Below are 22,334 nucleotides of genomic sequence, written 5' to 3' on the forward strand. Positions count from 1 at the left end.
AAACTTGAAGATGGGACATGAGCAATGCAGGAGCACACAGGGGGTCTGCTTGGCTCATCCCACTCCCTCACTGTCCTGCTCCCCAAAACCAGAAACCCTCTGTGGATGCCACCTCTGTTCTTGTAGACCTCGACAACCAGCTCCTGGGCTGGCTTTCTGACCACACCCTCCCTTCCTCTGCTTGGCTCAGAAGATGCCATTTGGCTTTTGCCTGGCATCTAATTCTTCGGGTCTTAAAATGCACAGCCATTGTGGAGAGGAAGCTAAGCAAACTGTCCCTGAGCAGCCATTCAGATAGCTGTTCTGAGCCCGCAGCACAGACTGCACTTGCGTTCCTAGGACCATTTGGGGCCCTAAATACCTCTGGCCTCAAAATAAGAGGGGAAGGGGGGCTTGTTATTACTTGATTGATGCCTCCCAATTTTAAAGGTAATGCAGTATCTGCCTCCCCCTCTCCCCCAACTGTTTGTTGTTGCTGGAGCCCCAAAGCCAAACACAGTAACATCTGTCAAGGTTGGCACTAATTTTGTACAATGTCCTTTGTTCCTACTGTTTGGGGGTTGGGAAAGGACTTGAAATATTCTCTGTAATATACCTCGACAGAAGAGCAGAACCTTCCAGGGGCTGAAGCCCATACAGAAAAAAGGAATTGGCCAGGAAGGGGAGGGGAGACTGTGCCTGGAGAGCTCACACCGTCTCTGACACTCATGCTTGCTAGGAGCTCACTTCAATGGACCAAAAGATTGCGGGGGGGGGGGGGGGGGGCAGTGCACAGTACCTGCAGGGATGGTAATTAAGAAGCTTCCCAGCCCTGCATGCAATGGCCAGCTTGTGAGATGGTTGCTCCTAGGACATTTTTGAGATTGAGGCTTGTGTCATTTGCAGATAAGGCTGAAAATTGATCTTGATTTCAAAGAGCAATACGAACACCAGCGGCGATGATGCCTTTAGCATGTGCAGGGCTTTTCCCTTCAGTTATCCAGAAGAGTATGAGGCCTTTTCTCCCGGCTCCCCCAACTATTCATGGCTTATCATTTGATGAGAGCCAAGCTGCCTCACTCCCCTCTCAGCATTAAAAGGAATGGGAAGAGAAATATAGGAACTGGTGTGTCACACCATTATGGCACACACATCCCATTCAGGGACATGGTGGTAGTTTAATAATTTGGGTTCAGAAAACATTGATCTGCCTACTATGTGCAGGCCCCTGCCCGATGGTGGAGTTAAACGTTGAGCAAAGACTCAACCCTGCCCTTGTGGAGATTACAGTGCAGAAGCCAGAGAGTAAAAACAGTTCAGGAGGTAGAGGAATGGCTCAGTGGATAGAGATCGAGGTCTAGAGACAGGAGGTCCTGGATTCAAATGTGACCTCAGCTACTTCCTAACTTTGTGACCCTGGCAAGTCACGTAACCCCAGTTGCCTGGCCCTTCTGCTCTTCTGCCTTAGAGTCAATATACTCTTGTATTGACTCTTAAGATGGGAGGTAAAAAAAATACAGTTCGGGATTGTGGATCGTTTTTTATTTGGGTTCTTTAAGTTCTCCTGGCTATCTCCAAACTATTCTGTGTCTCAGACAATTTTTCACTCTTTGCATCTTCACAGTTTGCAACCCCTTCTAGTCAGTGTTCTTCCAGGGAAGTGTGGAAGGTCAACATGAAGCAGGTACACTCTGGCCCAACTGGCTCAACACATTATTAGCTGGATATTGGACCACAGAAATCGGGTTCTGTATCTTGTCGGATAAAGAAGGTGTCTTTAGGACCTAAGCCTTCCCCAGATGTCTTAGAAGCAGACCCTGCTTAATTGATTGTGTTAAATCTGGGGACTTGGTATGGCCCATAGAAATCTTCAGGTTAACTCACTGATTTATTTACTTTTAATAGTCACCTTCCATCTTAGTACTGTGTATTGGTTCCAAGGCAAAAGAGCAATATGGGCAAGGCAATGGGGTTTGAATGATTTGCCCAGGTTCACCCAGCTAGTTAGTGTCCGAGGCCAGATTGAAATCGTCAGATCTAAAGAAATGATTTGTGGTCCACAAGGCGAGGTCAGCTTGGCCGTGTGTCCTTGACTTGCCATCTCCAGTGGTAGCGTGCAACATTCTGCAGCCATGCTTTTGGTCCCTGGGCACATGCGTGCTCTTCCATAATGGGAAGGTCTTCATAAATGATACTAACTCTCAGGTGCAGATTTAAGGTTTATGCTTGTGTCCCACCACTCCTGGGGGTGACCCAGGCAAGTGGACCAGCTCACCAGACCTAGTTTCTTCACCTTGCAAAAGAAGGGATTGGCAAGGTGGCCTCCAAGATTCCGTCAAGCTCTAAAGCTGATGAGATCAGCAGTCCTATAAGATATTTAACTCATAGAGACCAAGTGCGATGACTTGCCCAAGACCACAAGAGTACTAGGAGTCAGCATCATGTGAGCCCAGGCGTCCCTATTTTCATGTGTGGATGCTTCGGAGGAGGGACCCAAGGAGAAGGAATTCTTCCAGGATCCTTTGGGAGCTGCTGCTCCCTGAGGTCAGGGCTATGTGCCACATACTCCACGCCATGGAGGGCCCATCTCTCTGCTCCATTCTTGGTGTGGATCTCAATATAGTAAATCTTTCATTTTACTTCTTTTCTCTACTTTCCCTCTTCTCCAGAGACTGCAGTTCAGTAGGAGGCATTAAGAACAAAGCACTATGGGTTTTTTTCTTTCTCAATTGGGGAGGAGTCAGTGACAAGGAGAGGGGACATTCTTGTTGGGGGGAGTGAGGTGTTGAATTTGAAAAACACTTTCCTTCCCCCATGCAGAAAAGTTCTGAACAAGAAGCACAGCCTCTTTGCCGGGGAGAGGAGCCTTTCATATTCATTTGAGAATAAACAAAAACCCTTGGAAGGAGGGAATACAGAGCTCCAATCTAACTGACAGCTCCTTGGGGGCCCCCTCATGCCTCCATCCTTCCCCCATAAAGTTGGGAGACACCTTACAGCTCCCCCCATCTGTGGCCTTCATTTTAAAAATGAGTAGACTGAGGCACAGAGGCATCACATTTAGTTGTTAGCAACAAATCCTTGTCTAGAAACACTGGGATTTCTTGGAAAGGCTGTGATTTCTTACTCTTGTGTTCAAACATAAACACAGTATATTGAGAGTGAAATTCAGGTGGCTATTAGATTCCGACTCACTTTTTTTTAAACCCTTCTGTCTTAGAATTTATAATGAGTATTGGTTCTAAGGCAGAAGATTGGTAATGGGGGTTAGAAAGTAAAGGGATAAAGAAGGGCTAGGCAATGGGGGTTAAGTGACTTGCCCAGGGTCACACAGAGAAGGAGTATCTGAGGCCATATTTGAACCCAGGAGGACCTCTTCTCTTGCAGGCCTGGCTCTCTATTTATTGAGCCACCTGGCTGTCCCTCTATCTCACTTTTCCAAACAAATATATGTGTATGAGAACTTCCTCTGGCTTTGCTAACCCTCTCTGATCTGTAGACTTTGCTCTTTGGTGCTCTGTCATGTGGATGGCTATTTGGCTGCTTTGCAGATCCTTGCCCATATCCCCTCCACAGCCAGCCTTCTCTTTCCTAGTTTAGCCACAGTGCATGGAATCGTTCCTGGGGCTGCCACTGCTTGGGCTTCAGCTTAGGACTAGTAGACCAGATTGTTGTTGCATTCACACCACCCCTATCCTCCTCCCCTTCCTGGGGCCTGGACTCGTGACTGGCAGTTCTCATGCTCTTCCTGGCTTGGCCGTAGCCTCTCAGGGCCTTCCAAGCGCAAAGTGGGCTGATGTCCGAAGAAGCCAAAAGCTTGCTCTGAAGTGAGGTTTTTCCATGGAGCCCTGGCCTTGATTTCTGTAAGCGTCACTTTGGACATTTCCGATAGTGTGGCCTAGTTAGAGGTGGTTGATGGATGAGAAATGATAGTGGGATTTTCAGGAGAGATTCGTGATGGGGCTGCCACTAGCCGATTCACAAAGTAGAAACATTCCCATCCTTCTCCAGGGATGATGACATAGAAGTGCTTGTGGACGAAGCTTCAGACGCAGCCGAGGAGACATCGCCCGTTCGAACAGTCAGCCGGACCACCACGTAAGCACGTCGTGTGTCGGGAGAGAACGGAAGCCTATTTGTCATGCTCCAGGGAGGCTTAGTGTGCATTTCAGAAGTAAAAGAAGCCTGAGTGTTGCCCAGGCCAAGTTAGGGAGTCAGGCGGGGATGGCAGTGCCCAGGCTCTGCCTCTTCCGGTGTTCCATGATATATGGGAAAGGCGTAAAGGACCGTGTGGCTGGAGCAGCCAGACTCCTGCTGTCAGTCGTACCTCTGCTGGTATTCCTTCCAAGGGCCAAGGAGTGAGGCAGGCCAAACTTTGTCACCTCCTTAGAGTTTTTGAGTGTTTAAATGAAATTGTAAGAGCTTAGAAAATGCCGCAGCACTGCTGCACTTTGAAAGAAAAGTTTCTCATGGGCCAAGCTGTGGTTCTTCTCATTGCATTGCAGTGTGTTTTAAGAATAGCCAGAAATTCTAAAGCTCAAAACTCTTGAGACCAAATTCATTTCATGTCAGGAAAAGCTACGGTTTTCTTGACATGAAAAGAGAGATGAATTTCTTCCTGGCCTTGATACTTTCTACAAGCTAGGTGCTCTCTCCTGCCTTCCCCCATGTGTATTTTCTGGTCGGTTCTGTGTTGTACTGTTTTGCCCCGGTGGGGTTTGGGTCTCGGTGGTAGGATATTCTCCTAGCTCGCTTTTTGGTGTGGATGGCATTGATTGGGTTTGGGGCAGACTGTTCACAAGGTTTAAACCTGTCCTCCTATCCCCTTTAGTAAGCGAATCTCCCAGCCTGCTGGAGGCCTTCTGGACTCTATCACTAATATCTTTGGGTAGGTTAGAAAACATTCACCTTTTTATATATGTATTTGTATCTGTACAGATGTATAATGAACGTACACAAGAATATCAGTGATGCGAGGAATACAAAGCTTTTCTTCTAGCTTGTGCCTTCCTTCCCTTTTTTCCCCTCAACTTTCTGTTTCTTACATCTTGCTGTATGCTGACCTCTGACCTTTCCCTCCAGTCTGTCCGAGTCTCCCCTTTTGGGACACCACCCTTCTTCCGATGCTGCCAGGTGAACACATTATCCACTCTTAGCCCAGCATGTGAGTGTGGGACATTGAAGCCGTGCTGACCCCTGTCTCCTTGCCCTCAGTCATCTGATAGACACCACACTAACCTGGAAGCTCTGCATGTTCCTCTTAGCCCTTCCAGAGGGGAGCCGGGGTGGTCAGACCCTCCCACCCTCCATGCTCTCTTATCGTTAACCTTCCTAATCGGCATGCTGGTATTTGCCTTGGATGCGGCTGTGGTTAGGAGCGTGGGCTGGTTTCTTCCCACATTGACAATGAAGTGTGTAACGAGGCAGGCCCAGCACTGACCTCAGCTGTCTTTTTAAAGAGAGAGAGCGAGCGGTCCATCTCACCGTTCTGATGATTTTGCAGTCACAGAAGACTGGGCACCAATCATTGCAAGCCTGAACCAACAGGCTCAATTGGGCATCGTGGAATCTGTGGCCCAAAGAATGGGGGTGCCCGTTTCACTGGTGACCAGCCCTCCCACATGGCCTTCTTTAATAAATGTTTTCTTTGGTGAATCTCTGAGTGCTTTGACTAGCCAAGGTGGGAAGGAAAGAGATAGAAACAATCTGGTCAGGCAGATTCATCTCTGATTCTTCTGACTGCCATCTTGCCTGCTAATCTCTGTTTCATCTTCTGATTTAACATACCTGCATTTGTATTTTTCCTCAGGAGGCGTTCTGTCTCCTCCTTCCCTGTTCCTCAGGATAACTTGGATGCTCCTCCCAGTTCTAATAAAGAAGTTCGGGTGCCTACCACAGCAGTCTATGTCTTCGTAAGTACATTCCATCTCTGGCAGAGTGGCTCGGGAGGTCCAGCCAGTTGAACCTCTCAGTGTGGTTGCTAAATTTGAACTAGGCCTCTTCGAGGTCTAGCAGATGTTTAGACTAATGCAGTCCATCCCTTCAGTGGATGCTGCTGTTTTTGGAGGTCAGTGATGAGAAGTAAAAGGTCTGACTGCACTGAGAAATCATGGTCCCTCTTACAGCCTTCACAACTCCCAGCAGCCCACCCATCCTTTTGTACCCAGGCAAGCATAAGGCATGTTGTCCTTGGGATGGTGGAGCAGCTGACAGTTTGGGATGTGTCCAGTGTGTGCTTCCAAGAGGACAGAGGAAGGACATGCTGGGCTGGTATCCAACAGAACCTGTCCCAAGGAGTTGGGAGTGGAGTGCAGTAGGGACATGGTAGTGCCTGATCTCAAGTTTTCAAGCTGAGACCTCATGGGCTGATAGGAGCCTGAGAAAATAGTGGGGCCAGACTGTGGTCCAGCCTAAGCGTAGGCTTTAAACCTAGCGAATATATTGGGAAGGGGACTTGCCCTGATCCACTGTCTGGTTCAGGAGGTCAGCCAAGAGCTGCAGTGAGGCATGTTTCCTCCAGTTTCACCCTTTTGTTAGAGGCCTTCAGAAGAGAAGCAGGCCATTATAGCTTATGCTTGTCCTCAGACAGTCACTAAGAACACCTGGCCCTGCTTGTGATGCTTTATTCCTAGGATGAGATGGGAAGAGAGGCTTGCAATTTTTAAAATCCTGTCTACTGACTTCTGCTTCCCATCCTACAAGCAATCCCTCCTCATCTTCCTTTTTCACAACGGCTACTACTGCAGGCCCTTGACTGGCTAGGAGTACTCTGTCCGTACTGCCATAAGGGGCCTTTTGGCATTGGTCCCAGACTCCAGAAAGACTTGATGGTTGGATTTTCTTGTGAAAGATTTTATTTCATATAAAGACTATTTCTATGGCTATACCTGACCCTCCTGGTGCTGCTGCTCATGTATAGGCTGCTGCTCATCCTGGCAGGAGAAAAGTCCCAGAAACATTTCTGGATCTCACCTCATAGACCTCGTGGAACCTGGTTGGTGAAGCAGAGCCACTCGGTTACAGATTTTTACTGTCATTCTTTCTGAGAAGAGATCTTAATCAACTCATGCACTAAGATAGAAGTTACAACACAGATTAGTTTGAAGTGCATAAAGGCAATAAAATCGAAGCAAAGATCTCTCAGACTTGAGGGAGGTAGGCCACAAAATCAGACCACCAAGATGCTTATATTGTGTTGTTTTTTTGTTTTGTTTTGTCTTTTAATATAACTGTAGGCACAGCTAAGTGGCTCAGTGGATAGAGAATCAGGCATGAAGACAGGAGGTCCTAGATTCAAACCTGGCTTCAGATACTTCCTGGCTATGTGACTGAGCAAGTCACTTAACCCCCATTGCCTATCCCTAACCTCTCTTCTGCCTTGGAATTGGTATTGATTCTAAGACAGGTGGTAAAGGGGTGTGAGGGGGTGTTGGTATTAGACTTTTCATTCGAGAGCATGTTCCTATATTTTGTGTTTATAAATGGGCCTGCTTCAGGAGCTAGGGGTGCAGGCTTTGGTTACAATCCGTGTTTGGGTGAGGATACAACTAGGAGCTGAGGTGGGGTCTGATCTTCTTCCAGGACGCTCATGATGGAGAAGTTAATGCTGTGCAGTTCAGCCCAGGCTCCAGGCTACTCGCCACAGGAGGCATGGATCGAAGGGTTAAACTCTGGGAAGTATTTGGAGGTAAGAGACAGAACAATAAGGAACTGCTTGGGACGTCTCATTTGGCAAACGTGTGAATTGGGGCTTACTGTCCGGGGAGGAGAGGGGGGCACCTTCTGGAGAACCTTCCTCCACTGTCTGTATTTGAGAGGAGACACTAGAGGAGAGTGAGCAGTATACTGAGGAGCCTGAGACAGTTAAGGTCCTTAGCCTGGCTAATAGAACATTGAATGATGGCTGCCTTTTAAGTATTTCAAAGATGGTCACAAAGAGGAGACTAGATTTGTTCTGGAGAAGAGGAAAAGCTACCTAACCGAACCCACTGTTCTACCTGTTCAGAAGTGAAAGTAGGTGATGGCTCTTAGTGGAAGGCCCCCTAGCCACTCCCTGGTGATATTTAGAGCAGATTCTTGAGCAAGAGTTGGACTAGGTGGCAGAACTCCTAAATGCCCTTCCAAATCTGTGATTCCAGACAAACAAACATAAGTACTAATTAAACTTTCTCCCGGAGATGGCTCCTCGTGGTGTAGAAATGATCCTTGGGCCCTCACTAGCTATGCCAATAGAATAGAAACCCTGGCGGGCTCTCCTTCACTAGAGGGGCTTCAGGCCCTGATCTCCTCGGTATCTGTGCCCCAAGGACCAGCCCACAGAGGTCACTGGAGGACATCATCAGTGTGACTCCACCAGGCTGAATTATTCGACCCTAGCAGCTGTCAGAGACAGTCCACCCCGGTCGGAGAGTGGTTGTGATCCACCCGGATGGAGATGTTATCTGTCCTCGTGGGCGCCCTGGTCATTGATGGTCCTAAAACTGAAAAGTCTGCAGATTGATAGTGACAGTACTCGCAGCTCAGAACTGTGAGAGCACCCAAGAGAAGTCAAACAGGACAGAATGGAATTACTCAATGAATTAATACTGCAATGAAAAGAAATGGAAATTTTTGGAAAGTCAGCATCAGGCTAGTCTTCGTTCATGCCGACCCCCGTCCTTATACTTAACAGTGAACATATTTGGGCTAAGAGCTCTTTGACACTCTCCATTCTAGTCGTCGTTCTGCCACCAATCACCTGCATAGCCTTAAGCAAGGCACTTCCCCTCATTGGGCCTCAGTTTTCTTTCTGAGAATGTTGTGTTGGGCCAGATAAAGTGGAAGGAAGTCCATGCCTCTTCTTGGCATAAGCCATTCCCAACAATTGTGACTGAAAAATAATGAGCCATCCTGGCCAGTGCTGAGAGCATTCAGCCCTGCCAGCGGGACTCAAGAATCTCTAAGCTTTTTTTGGGCTTTAACATCTATTTTTGACAAACTTCCAAATTAAAGATAAGATAAACTGCAACCCTCAGAAGAAATCAAAAGGTTCAGAACAGAACATTCCTGGGTTGCATTCAGAGAAGAAGCACATCCACATTTGGCTTGCCCTGCCCTGAGCAGGGCCCATCTGGCCATTGTACTATCTGCATTTTCAGGAAAGGCTGCGATAAGCTGGAGCACGTCCCAGAATGGGGGTGACCAGCACAGGGGTCAGATGGCCTGGGAAACATGCTGTGAATGAGTAGCCAGTGGAGCCTGAAGAGAGAAGATGTAGAAGGCCCCACCTGAGCCGGCTTCCCATTTCAGTAAGGCCGGGCTTTGTTCTGTTTGGCCCCAGAACGTGGAACTTGGAGTGGTGGATAGAAGTTACACTGGGACATATTTAGGATTGGTGTACATGGCTAGGTTCTGGCTAACCAGAAGTGAACTGAGCTGCCTTTGGTTTGTGAGCCCAGATGCAGGCTGGAGGAGATGACCTCTGTGGGCTCTCTCTAGCTCTGAGATTCTGTATCTGTATTAGGGGGACGTGTCTACACCACTATTACTCAATAACCCAAGAACCTGGTGACATCAAACCAAAAGGCCTTAGGGAAAGCCATCAAGCCGGTGGGCTGGAGTGGAAGCTCAGGCTTCAGTCATAAGTCATAATAAGTCATAACTGAGCTTGGCCTTCAAGGCCTTTGTAGGACCTGGAAAAGGTACGGCCAAGTGCTGAGATCCCTTTTAGTTCCCCTGTGGTCCTTCATGTGGCAGCCCAGCAAACTGAGCTTGACAAAGAGACTGTCCTAGAAGAAGCTATGTGACTTCCCAAGGCCAGAGAGTGTGTCATTGGCCTCCAGAGCACTCCCTTCACTCAGGAACCAGGATTCCCAGTTGTGGTTCTAACAAACGTTGTCACTGTAGCTCAGCTGAAAGCCAAAACAGACGCCTCTCAGTGCTAAGAACAGCAGGCATCGGGAACCTGCCAGGCCTGTGCCCGGGGATCAGGTCAGAGCTGCCTCTGTCTGGAGACCACGCACAGAATTAGGGCAGAGCCCAGAGGCAGCATTCCTTCCCTGGATTGCCATTGGTGGGTTATTTCCTAGACTTCACGTCAATCAAGGGGTAATTCTGTGCTTGTGGGGAGCTCTCTTCTCCCTGCAGATGAATCCTGGTCTTCCAATTTGCTTTTGGGCCCTGAAACATTATGCAGTTTGCCAGTGGCACAAAGTGAATAGTTGTGTATCCAAAGTGAGATTTGCACTCAGGACTTCTGACACTCATTCAAGCTTATGCAGCAATGATTATGTGGGTCTTTTATTTACTGTTTTAAAGCCCTGTGCGGATTCCCTAGATCAGATAGCTGCATCACCAGTTGTTAGAATGATGACAAGAGCTAGCCAAGTGGCCTCTCAACTGTTACTTAGATTAGTTCAGACCTTTCTCGGCATCTCTAGTTCTTAAACATTCAGCTTAACCCCCATGGGGTCTGCAGATAGATTTTAGGGGGTCTGTGAATTTTGGTAGAGAAATAATTACATCTTTCTTTGCCATTGATTGGTTTCCTTTATAATAATCCTGCCTATTTTCTGCCATTAGAAACATTATTCTAAGAAGGGGATCCAGGGGCTTCATCAGATTACTGAAAGAGTCTGATTCCCACAGAAAAGAATAAGATCTCTTGATTTTACCAAGTGATTGCTCATTTCTTTCAGTAGAGCTAGCCCTAGCTTTGGCTACTGCTTTGAAACATGATTCTTTTTCTATTAAAAATTGAAAAGGTAATAACATATCAGCAAGACCTCTTCCTATAGGCCCTCTGTGATTTAGAAGGGATTGATCCTTAGGGTTTGGGAGTTTTCTACTCACCAAAATTTTTGTCTTAAAAACCTTACTTCAGAAAGTTTTGGATAAAATCAAGCCCTCATCATGACAGCAGCTTAAGATGCCAGATGATGGTTCGGTAAGTTTTAGAACCTTGTCTGTGGCCAGAGCGTCTTGAGAGTTTAACAAAAATACAATTGTGGAATGCATCACGTTCACCTGACCGATGGTTGTGAATAATAGGCCTTTGGGTTCTTCCTTCTCATTAGTCTTCAACCAGCAAGTTCTGTGGAAGAGAAGTTGAGACAGCGTCAAAGATACAGAAATGGGGTCCCCCTCCCATTAAAAAAAATAATATCCATTAACAGCTTTGGGTTTATGCTGCCTAAATTTCTCCCAGTGTCCTTCCTTCCCCCCAGGCATCTCACATAACAAAGAGTAGTTTTTTAAGAAAATAAAAGAAAAATCCACAAAACTTGACAGCATGTTGAAAAAGTCTGAAAATACATTCAGTGTTCCACATCTCTGTACCTCCTGTCTCTACAAAAGAGTCTCGGGACATTTCCTAATCAGAATTTGTGGCTTCCAGGTATATCAGGGTCTGTCATCTAGTAGGTCGCATAAATCCTTGTTGATTGCTGGCATTCTCTTATTTTATTGACTCTTCCATTGCCTTAATTGATCAGAAATCTGTCCCCCTTGGCCTTGGGAACGTCAGGAAACTCCCTTTACCTACAGAGATGCTCATCATCCCTCTGTACCTGACTGTCTTTGAGAGTTGCCTTGGGCACTGAGAAGTTAAGCACAGGGTCCCATCGTGGAGTTGTCTTTAGTTTCAGGATTTGTGAAAAGTGCTGGACTTTGTGTCCAAAGACCAAGATTCAAATTTTGGCTCTACCTCTTATTCCTCATAGTTTCTCTGGGCCTCTGTTTCCCCTTCAATAAAATGAGGAGCTTGGCTCTGAAGACCTCTTGAAGTCCCTTCCAATTCAGAATGGTGATCTCTTTTTTTCTGTTTTTCTGCAGATAGGTGTGAGGCAAAGGGCTCCCTCTCTGGCAGTAATGCAGGAATTACCAGCATTGAATTTGACAGTGCTGTAAGTATTAATCTAACACTCATAAACTGGGCAGTGAAATATAGAGTGGAGCAGCATTTCACGTGATTGGTACTTAAGGTAGATCAAATGAATGTTTCTGTCTCTCTAGTATAACCTTTCCTCCTAACTCAAAAGCCAGGTCAGAGAAAGACTCAAACAATATTTGTAGCATGATTTGATCAGTTGTGGCAGCAGCTGTCCCTGAAACCAGAGAAGGCAGTGTTTGCCTTTGTTAGTCTAGAAGGAATCATTGAGGCAATGAGATTTCAAGGCAAAGGAACATGTGCCTTGGGAGCTCTGTGTAGCCAGTCAGTGGACCTCCAGGAACCTTTGAACAAGGAGAAAAGATCAGGATTTCCTGGGGTGGCATAGCCCTCCCCTCTCCCTCCTTCTCTTCATCCTGACCTGACCAGTGTGTCCTACAACTGCTGGCGCTAATTGATGTTGGTCATTTCCTCACCTGTGGCCTTTTTGTAGATCGCTTTGGGGTTTTTTCATCATCTGCAGATGTTTTGTTCATGGGCATGAGAGAAAAAAAATGCTTGCTCATCATGGATGCTGAGCTTGAGCCATGGGAGCTCATGGGGAAATGGAGAGCAGTGGGGTGGAGGTGGGGAAAGCATAGCATGGACCAAGCAAGTGTGCAGAGTTAGCCACTGTTCTGTTCAACTCCAGCATTGGGACTGGATGTTTGCAGATGTCCAGTCCTTCTTGGGCCCTGACCCCTGATGTCTGTTCCCGCAGGGATCTTATCTCTTAGCAGCTTCAAATGATTTTGCCAGCAGGATCTGGACTGTGGACGATAACCGATTACGGGTAAGTCCCCTCGAGGCTAGACTGCAGTTGTGGGCCCCAGGGAATAATCAACTAATCCAGAATTTTTCTTTCTGGAAAACTCCACGGCTGGGTTACCCTTTCTTTTATTTAACAAAATCAATAGTTCTCACCTAATAGCCAGGTTCCCTTTGCACTTTCTTCCTTTGCCCAAGGTCTAGCCTCAGTGATATTTGGCTTTGAAATCTAGAAGTCTTAACACAGTGTTTGGAATGAGGGGCATAAAAAATGTGAGCCCTTCATCCAGAAACTAACTGATCGGGGGTGTCCATTTGTAGTTGGAACCTGGATGGGCCTCAGGATCGCTGCTATACTTATTTTTAATATGCGGCTAAAAAGAGCCTCTCAACAGTTTATTTTAGACCGTCAACAAGCAAGCATTTCTTACACTTTTACTATGTGCCCAGCAGGCACCCCGCTAAACTTGGGGGAATGTGAGAGGGCCAAAAAGGAGTGTCCATTCTGCCCATGAGGAATGCATGCAGAGTAGATGCCTGGGTAATCGGAAGGGCAAAGCACTAGCAGCTGGAGCCAAGACGGGGACGACATGCTGAGTGATAGAAAGCCAGGGGGATCAGGGGGGAAGTGAGGGGGCCAGGCTTTCCAGATATGGAGGACCACCATGGCAAAGGCTCAAGGGATGCCGTGTGTCCCGTAGACATGGAGAGCACTTGGCTGTCAAGCCTCTGCAGTGATGGTTTTGTAAAGTCTCAATGAAAAGGCAAGAAAGCCTCTTGGGACTTGGGCCTGTGTCAGAGAAAGGAGGCCGTTTTGAGTCATTCGAGCCTTGAATTTTAGTTTTTAGTGGTTTCCTGTTTTGTTTTGTTTGCCAGTTACTTGCAATAAATTTCCATGTACATTTTTTAAGCCTTGAATTTAAAGAGGGGTCAATGATGAATAGTAAAAGGTCTGATTGCCCCGAGATGTCTCTGCCCACCCTCACGATTCCCAGCTGCCTCTTTTCTGTCAGGCTCTAGTTGTGCCGTGACTCCCCAGAGGCCTGCTGACATCATGGGACATCTCACGTACATGCGTGTGTTCATTCAAATTTCAGCGAATACATCATTGTGGTTGGTGTCCAACAGTGGGTGTCAGCGAGGAATCAGGGCTGGTGGGAGCACATCTCCTATGGGTCTGATCTGAAACCTGCAAACTGAGGCCTCTCTGGGTGGAAAAGAATAGGGCGCCTCCCCTTGGGGGTTCATTCCTTTAGCATGGTTAAAAAGAGTGGAGGGGCCCCGCGCTCTGTCCTCATACCAGATGTTTCACTCCCTCGTGAGCCCCAAATTGTCAGGAGAAGCAGCAGTGGTGGTTTGGGGGTCTGCCCCCAGCACTGCGGACTGCATTGATCGTGAGCGCCATGCCGTGCTTCTCCATGCCAATGCCTCCCCTTTCTCTGACTGGCAAAGTAATCCAACCATTTCTTTGAAACCCTATCAGGCTCGATTCTGAAGCATCCTCTGACAGCCTTGGTTTGGGTTTTGTTTCTTTTTGTCATGGCAGGGGCAGGGGTTAAATATGCTCCTGGCCACAATGCCTTCGCCAGCAGCCAAAGACACGATACCACCCTCCTCCCACGCCTGTCCCACAGCCCTCTTCCCCTGAGAAGCCCGCGGGCCCAGGCAGCTCTCAGGCTGCTGCTCAGGCCATCGAAGTCTCCTGGGGTGACCCTTGTCTGACCTGTCTTCTCCCTCAGCACACACTCACGGGTCACAGCGGCAAAGTCCTGTCTGCCAAGTTCCTGCTGGACAACGCACGGATTGTTTCAGGAAGTCACGACCGGACCCTCAAGCTCTGGGATCTGCGCAGCAAAGTCTGTAAGGAAGCTCGCCATTGCGCAGTCCGCCCTTCTCTGCCTCCGCAAATTAGGGGAACGCCCCTTTTCTAGAATAAACTTAGCGTCACAAAACACTTTCCTCCCGAGAATTGCCACGGTGTGTTCTAAGTCGTAGACACAGACCCTGGGGCTTAGCAAGCTTCTATGACTGGTCAGCAGCAGCCCTGAGCGGTGGGCTCAGTTCATGCTCCAGCAGTGACTGGCCCCCAAGAACACCAATTCAGAGATCCTGTGAAGGGAGGGAGGCAGGTAGGGTTGTTGATGAGTCAGCTCTGTCCTCCTTTGCAGGTATAAAAACAGTATTTGCCGGCTCCAGTTGCAATGATATTGTCTGCACAGAACAGTGTGTGATGAGTGGACATTTTGACAAGAAAATCCGTTTCTGGGACATACGGTAAAATAACTGGCCTAAGAGCCAAAGGATTAGGGTCTGCCCTGTGACAACGTGCAGCTTAGAAAGCTCTAGAGATGCCTCAGATAAGTCTAGTAGATTTTGAAAAAAAATTCTAGTAGATTAAAAAAAAAAATTATGGGGCCACTGGGTGGCGCAGTGGGTTGAGAGCCAGGCCCAGAGCCAGGTCCTTCCTGGGTTCAAATCTGGCCTCAGATACTTTCTAGCTGTGTGACCCTGGGCAAGTCACTGAACTGAAGATCATGCCCAATCTTACTGCTCTTCTACCTTGGAGGCAGTACACAGTATTGATTCTAAGGTAGAGTGTGAAGGGTTTGTTTTTAAACATTTTTAAGATTCTCCAGCTCTTCCCCTCTCTCCAATATTTCCTTCATCTCTCTAGTCTAAGACTGGGATGCCCTTCTGTATGGTCTCCTATAGGCACATGTGAGCTCAGAAGGGTCCCAGGTACAGCTGGGTAGCACCCTTCTGTTTTTGGTGGCTGCTCCATGGAGAGGTGCTTCGCTTAGGAAGTGTTTCACTCCACAACATTTTACAACCCACGGGGATTGCTTGTTGGCTCTGGGAAGAGGGAGAGGAGAAGGGAGGGGAAGAAAATGAATCATGGAAACATGGAAAAGTATTTTTAAATAATTAAATTAAAGAAAGTTTATCCCTTCACATGCCGGTCGTTAAGCCCTAGGAGCCACGTCCTTGCCTCCAAGAGGCATCAATGGGACCAAGCGATGCTCTTGGCCACCACATGGGGAAAGGGAACGAGCAAAGGGACAGATTCCAGGGGCAACAGCTGGCACAGGGGCCTGCCAGCCCATGGACTTGGACCTTTTTAGCTGGCTAATGTGGTGCTTCCTGTTTGCCACTCGTCTTTGTAACCCCACTTCCAAGCACTCCTTCTCATGCCCTTCTCCTCTCTCAGCTCTGAAAGCATAATCCGAGAGTTGGAGCTGCTGGGGAAGATCACAGCCCTCGACCTGAACCCAGAGAGAACCGACCTGTTAAGCTGCTCCCGAGACGATCTGCTCAAAATCATTGACCTACGAGTCAATGCCGTCAAGCAGACCTTCAGGTGACCCGCGGCCTGGGGATTTCTGGCCGTTGTCGGGCCGTCCTGGAGCTGGGGAGGTTTTAGCACGCCAGGGGCTGGGGCAGCCTTTGGCCTGACTAATGCACGGCTGTGTTTGATTTCAGTGCTCCGGGCTTCAAGTGTGGGTCTGACTGGACCCGAGTCGTGTACAGGTGAGAGATGGCCGAGGGCAGCGTTGGGGGTGTTTGACTCCTTCAGTTGTAAGAACGTAGCCGGCTTGGAGCATCTGCCTCCCTCCTCCCGGTGCTTCCTTTGGGGCAGTGCAAGGCCACACACTGCAGTGTCCAGCTGAGAGCTGGTCTACACCTGGTGCTTCCTCCCTGCCAGCCTTGTCACATGACCCCTCTCAAAAGTTGGGGCAGGGGACACCTAGGTGGCTCTGGCTCAGACACTTCTTAGCTGAGTGACCCTGGACAAGTCACTTGAACCACATTACCTAGGCCTTAGTGCTCTTCTGCCTTAGAACCAATACACAGTATTGATTAGAAGTTTGGTTTTGTAAAGAAAGTCAAGGATAGCAAGCAAAAGCTATTTAACTTGCAGTCCAAGAGATTTCCCCAGAATTCCTTCCCTGCCCCAACTCTCCTTGCTTCCTGTCCCTCTTTACTGCCCCTTCTGCTCCCCTTAAATGCCCAGAAGTTGGACCCACATGCTGAGAAGCCTCATGGGTGTTGGCCCTCTCAGTCCTTGAGTGGTGCTTCACGATTGCTGACTGGCTTAACATGGAGGTGAGACCCCAGCCCTAATTAGGTTCCCCCCCCCCCCCCCATCTCCTGCAGCATCGCATGCACAAGCTCAGCTAGACGTGGGTCAGGCTGGGGAGGGACAAGGGCAGGAGGAGCTTGTTTGCACATCCCAACCCTTGTGCCCTGTCCTTGCCTCCTCCTCCAGCCCTGACGGCAGCTACGTGGCAGCCGGCTCAGCAGAAGGCTCCCTCTACGTCTGGAATGTGCTCACAGGCAAGGTGGAGAAGGTGCTCTCGAAGCAGCACAGGTAGGATGGGGCCCGGCCAGGGCTCCTAGAGGGCCCTGAGGGGGCTGATGAGCCCCACCACACCAGCCCCGGCCTCTACCTCCATGCAGGCACTGCCCTGAGGGCTCCCAGGCACAGGGCTGAGCCACGTTACTCGTGTTCATCTTGGCTTTCAAGGGGTCCCAGTTTTTTCAGCAGCAGCTCACAGATGTATTTACTTTATTCAGAAACAGAAATGGTAGGGTGCAGTAGGAGGAGTCCGAGCTCTTGATTTTGAGGAGCTGGGCTCAAATCCTGCCTCGGATGCTTTCAGTTGGTCGAGTCCTGAGCAGGCCATTGAATGTGGCCACAGCATCCTCATCTGCTGAATTCAGTGACCTCTTAGGTCCCTTTTAGCTTTGGAAGCTTGGAAGGGACTTTAGAGGGCAGGACTGGAGCTCCAGAGGTAGGATTTGAACCCAGACTCCAAGGCCAGTATTCCGTCCACGGTGGAATCGATGATCCTATTATGAACGAGCCAAGAAAAACCTCTAAGTACAGTTCAGGGCCTCGTCACTAAAGGAAACTGTTCCTGGTTTCACTTCCCCTGGGTTTCCCTCCAGCCTCAGGAGAGGCCTTCACACCAGATCAATGTAGTCCAGCCAGACAAGGCCAGCCGTGTGCATGGCCCGCTTGTAGGATGGTGGTGAGGGCTTCCTGGCATTGTGGTCCTTGGACTGTGTGTCCTGCTCCATTCCCTTCACGTCCCCTGCTTTGTTCAGCTGATGGGCCGCTCCTGCCTCCGGCAGTCCCTTTTGTAGTAGCATTCGTTGCTCCATCTTTGGTGCATCCGAACACATCTTCCCAAGCTTGGGGTGAAAGAGAACCCCAGGATCATTTTAACTTCCCCAACTGGTGATCTCACCCAACGAGATCAATTCCCTGGACATGGAGGATACAGACCTTCTTCAGAAATACTACAGGAGGTCCAGGTTCAAATGTGGCCTCAGACACTGCCAGCTGCATGACCCTGGCACCCTCCGTTGCCTAGCAACCCTGACCACTCTTCCTCCTTGGAACCAATACACAGTATTGATTCTAAGCTGGAAAGTAAAGGCTAAAAAAAATAGAGTTTGGGCATTTCTCCCCGTGCTTTTCTTCTGTTTAATTGATTTTGTTTGTATACTTCAATGTCACCTCCTGGTCCTTTTGTTTTTCAGTTCTTCAATTAATGCTGTGGCATGGTCACCTTGTGGCACTCATGTGGTCAGTGTGGACAAAGGAAACAAAGCTATTCTGTGGTCTGACTACTGACTGGATGGCATAGGAAAAGTGGGCTCCCGGGGCCACCATTGGAAGGGAGCTGCCCCTGGCAGCGGAGGATTGAGGAAGGCTCAGGCTAGAGCTGTTGTTCCTTGGACCGGAGAAGCCTCGAAGACTAATACCGAGAGTCATCGGACACTGCAGGCCCTTCTGGGGATCTGTTTCCTCCTTTGGTTGGGATGAAGAACACTACTAGCTTTGACTTTCCGTACCTCGGGGACGGAGCACAAGGCGCCGGCTGGGTCCCCTCGTGCACAGCAGTGCCAATTATCCCAAATATCCATGTTCATTCTCCTTTAGCACTTTCCCCCATCCCTAAGAAGTTAGGAATTATTCACGGTTCTGGTCTAACCCAAGGCCCAGTGTTCCTTGGGTCCAACAAGTTGACTCAGGCATTGGGTTAAGAGAAGCCTGGAGTAGGGAAAGGTGGCTCCCAGGGGCTTGGGTCCGGAGGGAGCCTGGCGGTCTGTTCAGTTTACATTCTTTCTCTGTCTTCTTAAGCCACCCTTCCCAGAAGTCACCATTCTGCTTTAGCTGCGGCGCACGGGAGAACTGGAGTAGGAAACGGTCCCCGTCTGGGGCCAGAGCTAGCGTGAGAGTCCTGAGGGAGGGAGGAGGGGGTGCGCTGTGGCCGTGAGGAGCGTGGCTTTCCTGTCTCTTATTGCCTGGTCTGCCCTGTCCCACCATTTTCTCCAAGTGTGTTTCTGTTAAGTTGTTGGTTGCTTGCAAGAGGTCGAGGCCTTGAATGTATTGCTCTGGGACTCGGCCTCTTTCAGCCACCCGTCCCCTTCACCAGGCATTCGTGCGATGCCTCTTTGGTGCTTGACAGAAGAAGCATGAGGAAGCCTGGGCGCTCGTGTGTGCTTCCTCCCATCCCCGGGCCTGTGATGGGACAGAGCAGATCAATTCAACGTTTATCCAAACTCGACCCTGTTTCCCTGTATATGAAATCATAATTATGTCAGACGGGCTTCTGGGCCACCTGTCATTGTCTCTGTCTAATTTGCACTTTATTTTGCTTCCTTCCTAAACGACTTCTGTCTGCAGTTTGGGAAGCGTGTCTTAGAGCTGGCTTACAGGCCTCGGGTCTCAGCTGCCCCGTCTGCAAAGTGGAGGTGCTGAACTCTGGGACCTGTGCGGTTCCTTCCAGCTCCAAGTCTGGTCCTTAGCCAAGAGAATACCTTCTCCGTTCTTGTTCTGGGCCCCTCTTCACACTACCCTGATCCCCTCTCTTGATTCAGGCAACTCTCTGGAAAGGAGCTGAATGAAATATACAGACCTGGACACATCTTTTATTTATTTTATTATGCTGCCCAGGAGAACTCAATTGTAAATAAATAAATTCTGCTTTAAAAGTTTCACACTGCTCTGGGTTATGCTGGTGGTTTTTTCCCCTTCAGTCCTAAAGGGAAAGAAATGATTTCCTGCCATCTTGGTCTCGGGCTTGTGATTAGCAGAAAATACTTGAGTAAGAGTTCTTTTTCCTTAAGATCATTTCTTATCACTCAATATAGATTCTTGGCCAGTAGCACCACCCATGGTGGATCTCTTCCCGTGGCGCTGGCTCCAAACTGAACCAAGGACATTGTCATGAAATCCCCTTGAAATTGAGGGGTTGGATCTTCCTCCAGCATCCTACCCTGTTCACGGAGAGGACTTGATGCTCTTAGAGGTGCTGATGAATATTGGGGCTGATGTCCCAATCACCCAAGTAGCGGCCACATGCTACAACAAGCTGGACGTCCCCCGTGAAGGACCAGAACCTGATCCTAGAAGCATTGATCACTGGTACTTCTGTGCCCAGAAATAAGCCCATTTCCACTTAAAAAGGCCGCCCGGGATGAAGTGAGTGAGAAGCTGCCCACTGTTGCAGAGGAGGATGAAACAGCGACTGTTCATCTGACCCATGGGTGAGCGAGCGCTCCTCTTCCAAACCTGGGCCACAAATAGGCCGGTGGTTGGAGATTATCGAGTCTCCTCTGACCTTGGGGAGCTCTTCACGGCTTTAGGAGCTAAGAAAAGAAGGGGATTCCACGTCAGATTCCACCCGATGGGGAAAGATTAAGAAAGGCTCTGCCGTGACTGCTGAGGGGGAGAGCAGCAACAATGGGGCCCAAGCAGCGATTGGATGCTGTTTGCAGCAGACCTTACTGGGAATTGCTGGCAGATACACATTTGATGTTGCAATGAGAAGGAAGAAGGGCCGTTGCATTGTGTTCAGCCTTCAAACTAACCAATTCTAGGTCAGTCAGGATCCTTCCATGCGGCTTGCTTTCTCTACCTTTTGTGTGAATTTACATGTAAATCATGTAGCTGGTTTTGTGAGGATCCCATAGCCCTGCCTTCCAAGAACAGAAAAGAGTGGGCCCATGTAGCTAGAAGTAAGTGCAAAATGTAGTCATTGGGGTGGGCAGCAGCGGCCCTGGGGCTTGGGAAAGGCCTTGGATGGGAAGCAGTCCTTGAACTGAGCTTTCAACAGAATTAGGAGTTCAAAGAGTAGAAGTGTGGAGAGAGCCTGGGCAAACGTCCGGAGGCAGGAGATGGAAGTCGAAGAGGAAAAACCGCAAATGGCTAAAGTGTCTGGCTGGGAAGGAGCTAGACTTGGGGAGAGAGGTGCTGCCCATTAGGAGTTTATCCCAGAGATAGGTGAAGAGAGATGCTGTGGGCTACAAGAGGCTTCTTTGAGGTCTGGTTTTAGTACCTTCGTTGGCCCATGTGGGTCACATCCCTACAATTTAGTAGATGCTCCCAAGTATGTTGCCCGATGGCCAACCTAGTGATGAGCTGGACTGGCCCTCAGCCAATCCTGGAATCCATTCCAAAAGTTCAGGGACCTCCAAGGAAGAAGGGAGCCAGAAGCCTTCGATCATGGGCCTGGCAGGCACGGCGAAGCTCACTGGAAGCAGGTCTGGTCGCATCTGGCTCTGCTTGGGACACCGTGTTTCAGAAGGAACCTTGAGATGGAGAGGGCCCAGGAAAGGGCGATCAGGGTGAAGATGCCAGAGGCCACGCTACACCAGGGAGGAGAGATTTGAGCAGAAGATACTTTTGTGTGCCCCCAATGCCACACACCCCCACACACACAGCTTAGTGGCTGAGTGTGTCACTTTAGGGGGGCGGAAGCTGCTCTACTTAGCCCCAGAGGGCAGATCGGGGACACAGGGAGGAGCGAGAAGAGGCCTTTAGGGTTGATGTGAGGACAAGGTGTGCTGGTGGTCTGTCCCAAGGTGGATGGACGTTGGGTTCCTTCACCAGAGCCCTTCAGAGAGGCTGGGCAGCTGCTTGGCTTTGGGGTCACTTAGGGGTTGGACAAGGTGGTTTCTATGGGCCCTTCCAACTGGAGAATCCATAAGGCAGTCCATTATAAGTAATAAAACATCAGAACCTTCTAGGATGCCAAGACAGAGAGGGAGCGGAATAACTCAAATTCTCCACAGGGGCCAGAATGATTGGCCAAATGTGGGCAAGCCAGAGTGTACTTTTTGGCAAGTTTGGGGAGGAAGGGGCAGGCCAGACCTTGGGAAGAGCAACTCCCTGTGGGAGAGCCATTTGACTTTCATCTTAGAAGGCTGCCCAGATTCACGTAGCCCTTTCAGCTCCTCCTCCTGTGCTGGGAATCATTTTACTTCCCTGCAGAGATTTGAGAAGAGAAATTGATGTTGTAATGGTCTTCCTAGCACCTTTGCCCTAGGAGACTTCGCTTCAGGGGGAAAGGCTCCCTCGAGTGCCTACCCTAATGGTCTTCAGCCTGGACCTCGTCAAGTCGTCAGCAGCGCCTAGTGTGGCCTCAACAGACCGCTCTGAATTCAGCAGCTGGAGCCAGACACCGAAATGCTCACATCTACCACTTCCTGTTTGATTTTTGACAAATCAGCCTTTGAAATGCCCTGTAAATCTCAGCTATGACCCCATTTGATTGGGAAACCCAAGAATAATCGTGGGTCTTCCTGACTCTCCCTTTTCAAGTTTTGGTTTTTCAGTTCATGGAAATAATCACGGCAGAAAAGCAAACTACAAAATAAAACCAGACAA

At 49.0% G+C, this 22,334-nt stretch overlaps 1 protein-coding gene and 2 non-coding genes across 8 annotated transcripts in view; all 3 read left to right on the forward strand.

Annotated features, from left to right (window-relative positions):
• Positions 1 to 19,663, forward strand: part of ATG16L1 (autophagy related 16 like 1) — a 32,583-nt gene extending 12,920 nt beyond the window's left edge. The window contains exons 7-19 of one of the 6 annotated variants that reach the window (XM_001373459.5): positions 3,991 to 4,077; positions 4,811 to 4,867; positions 5,062 to 5,112; positions 5,789 to 5,891; positions 7,561 to 7,666; positions 11,791 to 11,861; positions 12,606 to 12,677; positions 14,392 to 14,512; positions 14,821 to 14,926; positions 15,861 to 16,010; positions 16,133 to 16,180; positions 16,920 to 17,021; positions 18,200 to 19,663. In XM_001373459.5, coding sequence (XP_001373496.3) covers positions 3,991 to 4,077; positions 4,811 to 4,867; positions 5,062 to 5,112; positions 5,789 to 5,891; positions 7,561 to 7,666; positions 11,791 to 11,861; positions 12,606 to 12,677; positions 14,392 to 14,512; positions 14,821 to 14,926; positions 15,861 to 16,010; positions 16,133 to 16,180; positions 16,920 to 17,021; positions 18,200 to 18,293 — 1,168 coding nt within the window. In that variant the 3' untranslated portion in view covers positions 18,294 to 19,663. Of the gene's footprint in view, positions 1 to 3,990; positions 4,078 to 4,810; positions 4,868 to 5,061; positions 5,113 to 5,788; positions 5,892 to 7,560; positions 7,667 to 11,790; positions 11,862 to 12,605; positions 12,678 to 14,391; positions 14,513 to 14,820; positions 14,927 to 15,860; positions 16,011 to 16,132; positions 16,181 to 16,664; positions 16,761 to 16,919; positions 17,022 to 18,199 lie in introns of those variants that run through there. The other 5 variants (XM_007485823.3, XM_007485824.3, XM_016429320.2 and 2 more) reach the window with 5 other exon arrangements.
• LOC130457795 (small Cajal body-specific RNA 6) lies at positions 6,046 to 6,337 on the forward strand. The gene has a single exon (XR_008917069.1). It is a non-coding gene; the product is annotated as a small Cajal body-specific RNA 6 (non-coding RNA).
• Positions 13,581 to 13,856, forward strand: LOC130457794 (small Cajal body-specific RNA 6). Its single transcript, XR_008917068.1, has one exon. It is a non-coding gene; the product is annotated as a small Cajal body-specific RNA 6 (non-coding RNA).
• Positions 19,664 to 22,334: the final 2,671 nt, after the last annotated feature.

Source organism: Monodelphis domestica, chromosome 2 (assembly GCF_027887165.1).
Source record: "Monodelphis domestica isolate mMonDom1 chromosome 2, mMonDom1.pri, whole genome shotgun sequence".
In the NCBI taxonomy this organism is placed as follows: domain Eukaryota; kingdom Metazoa; phylum Chordata; class Mammalia; order Didelphimorphia; family Didelphidae; genus Monodelphis; species Monodelphis domestica.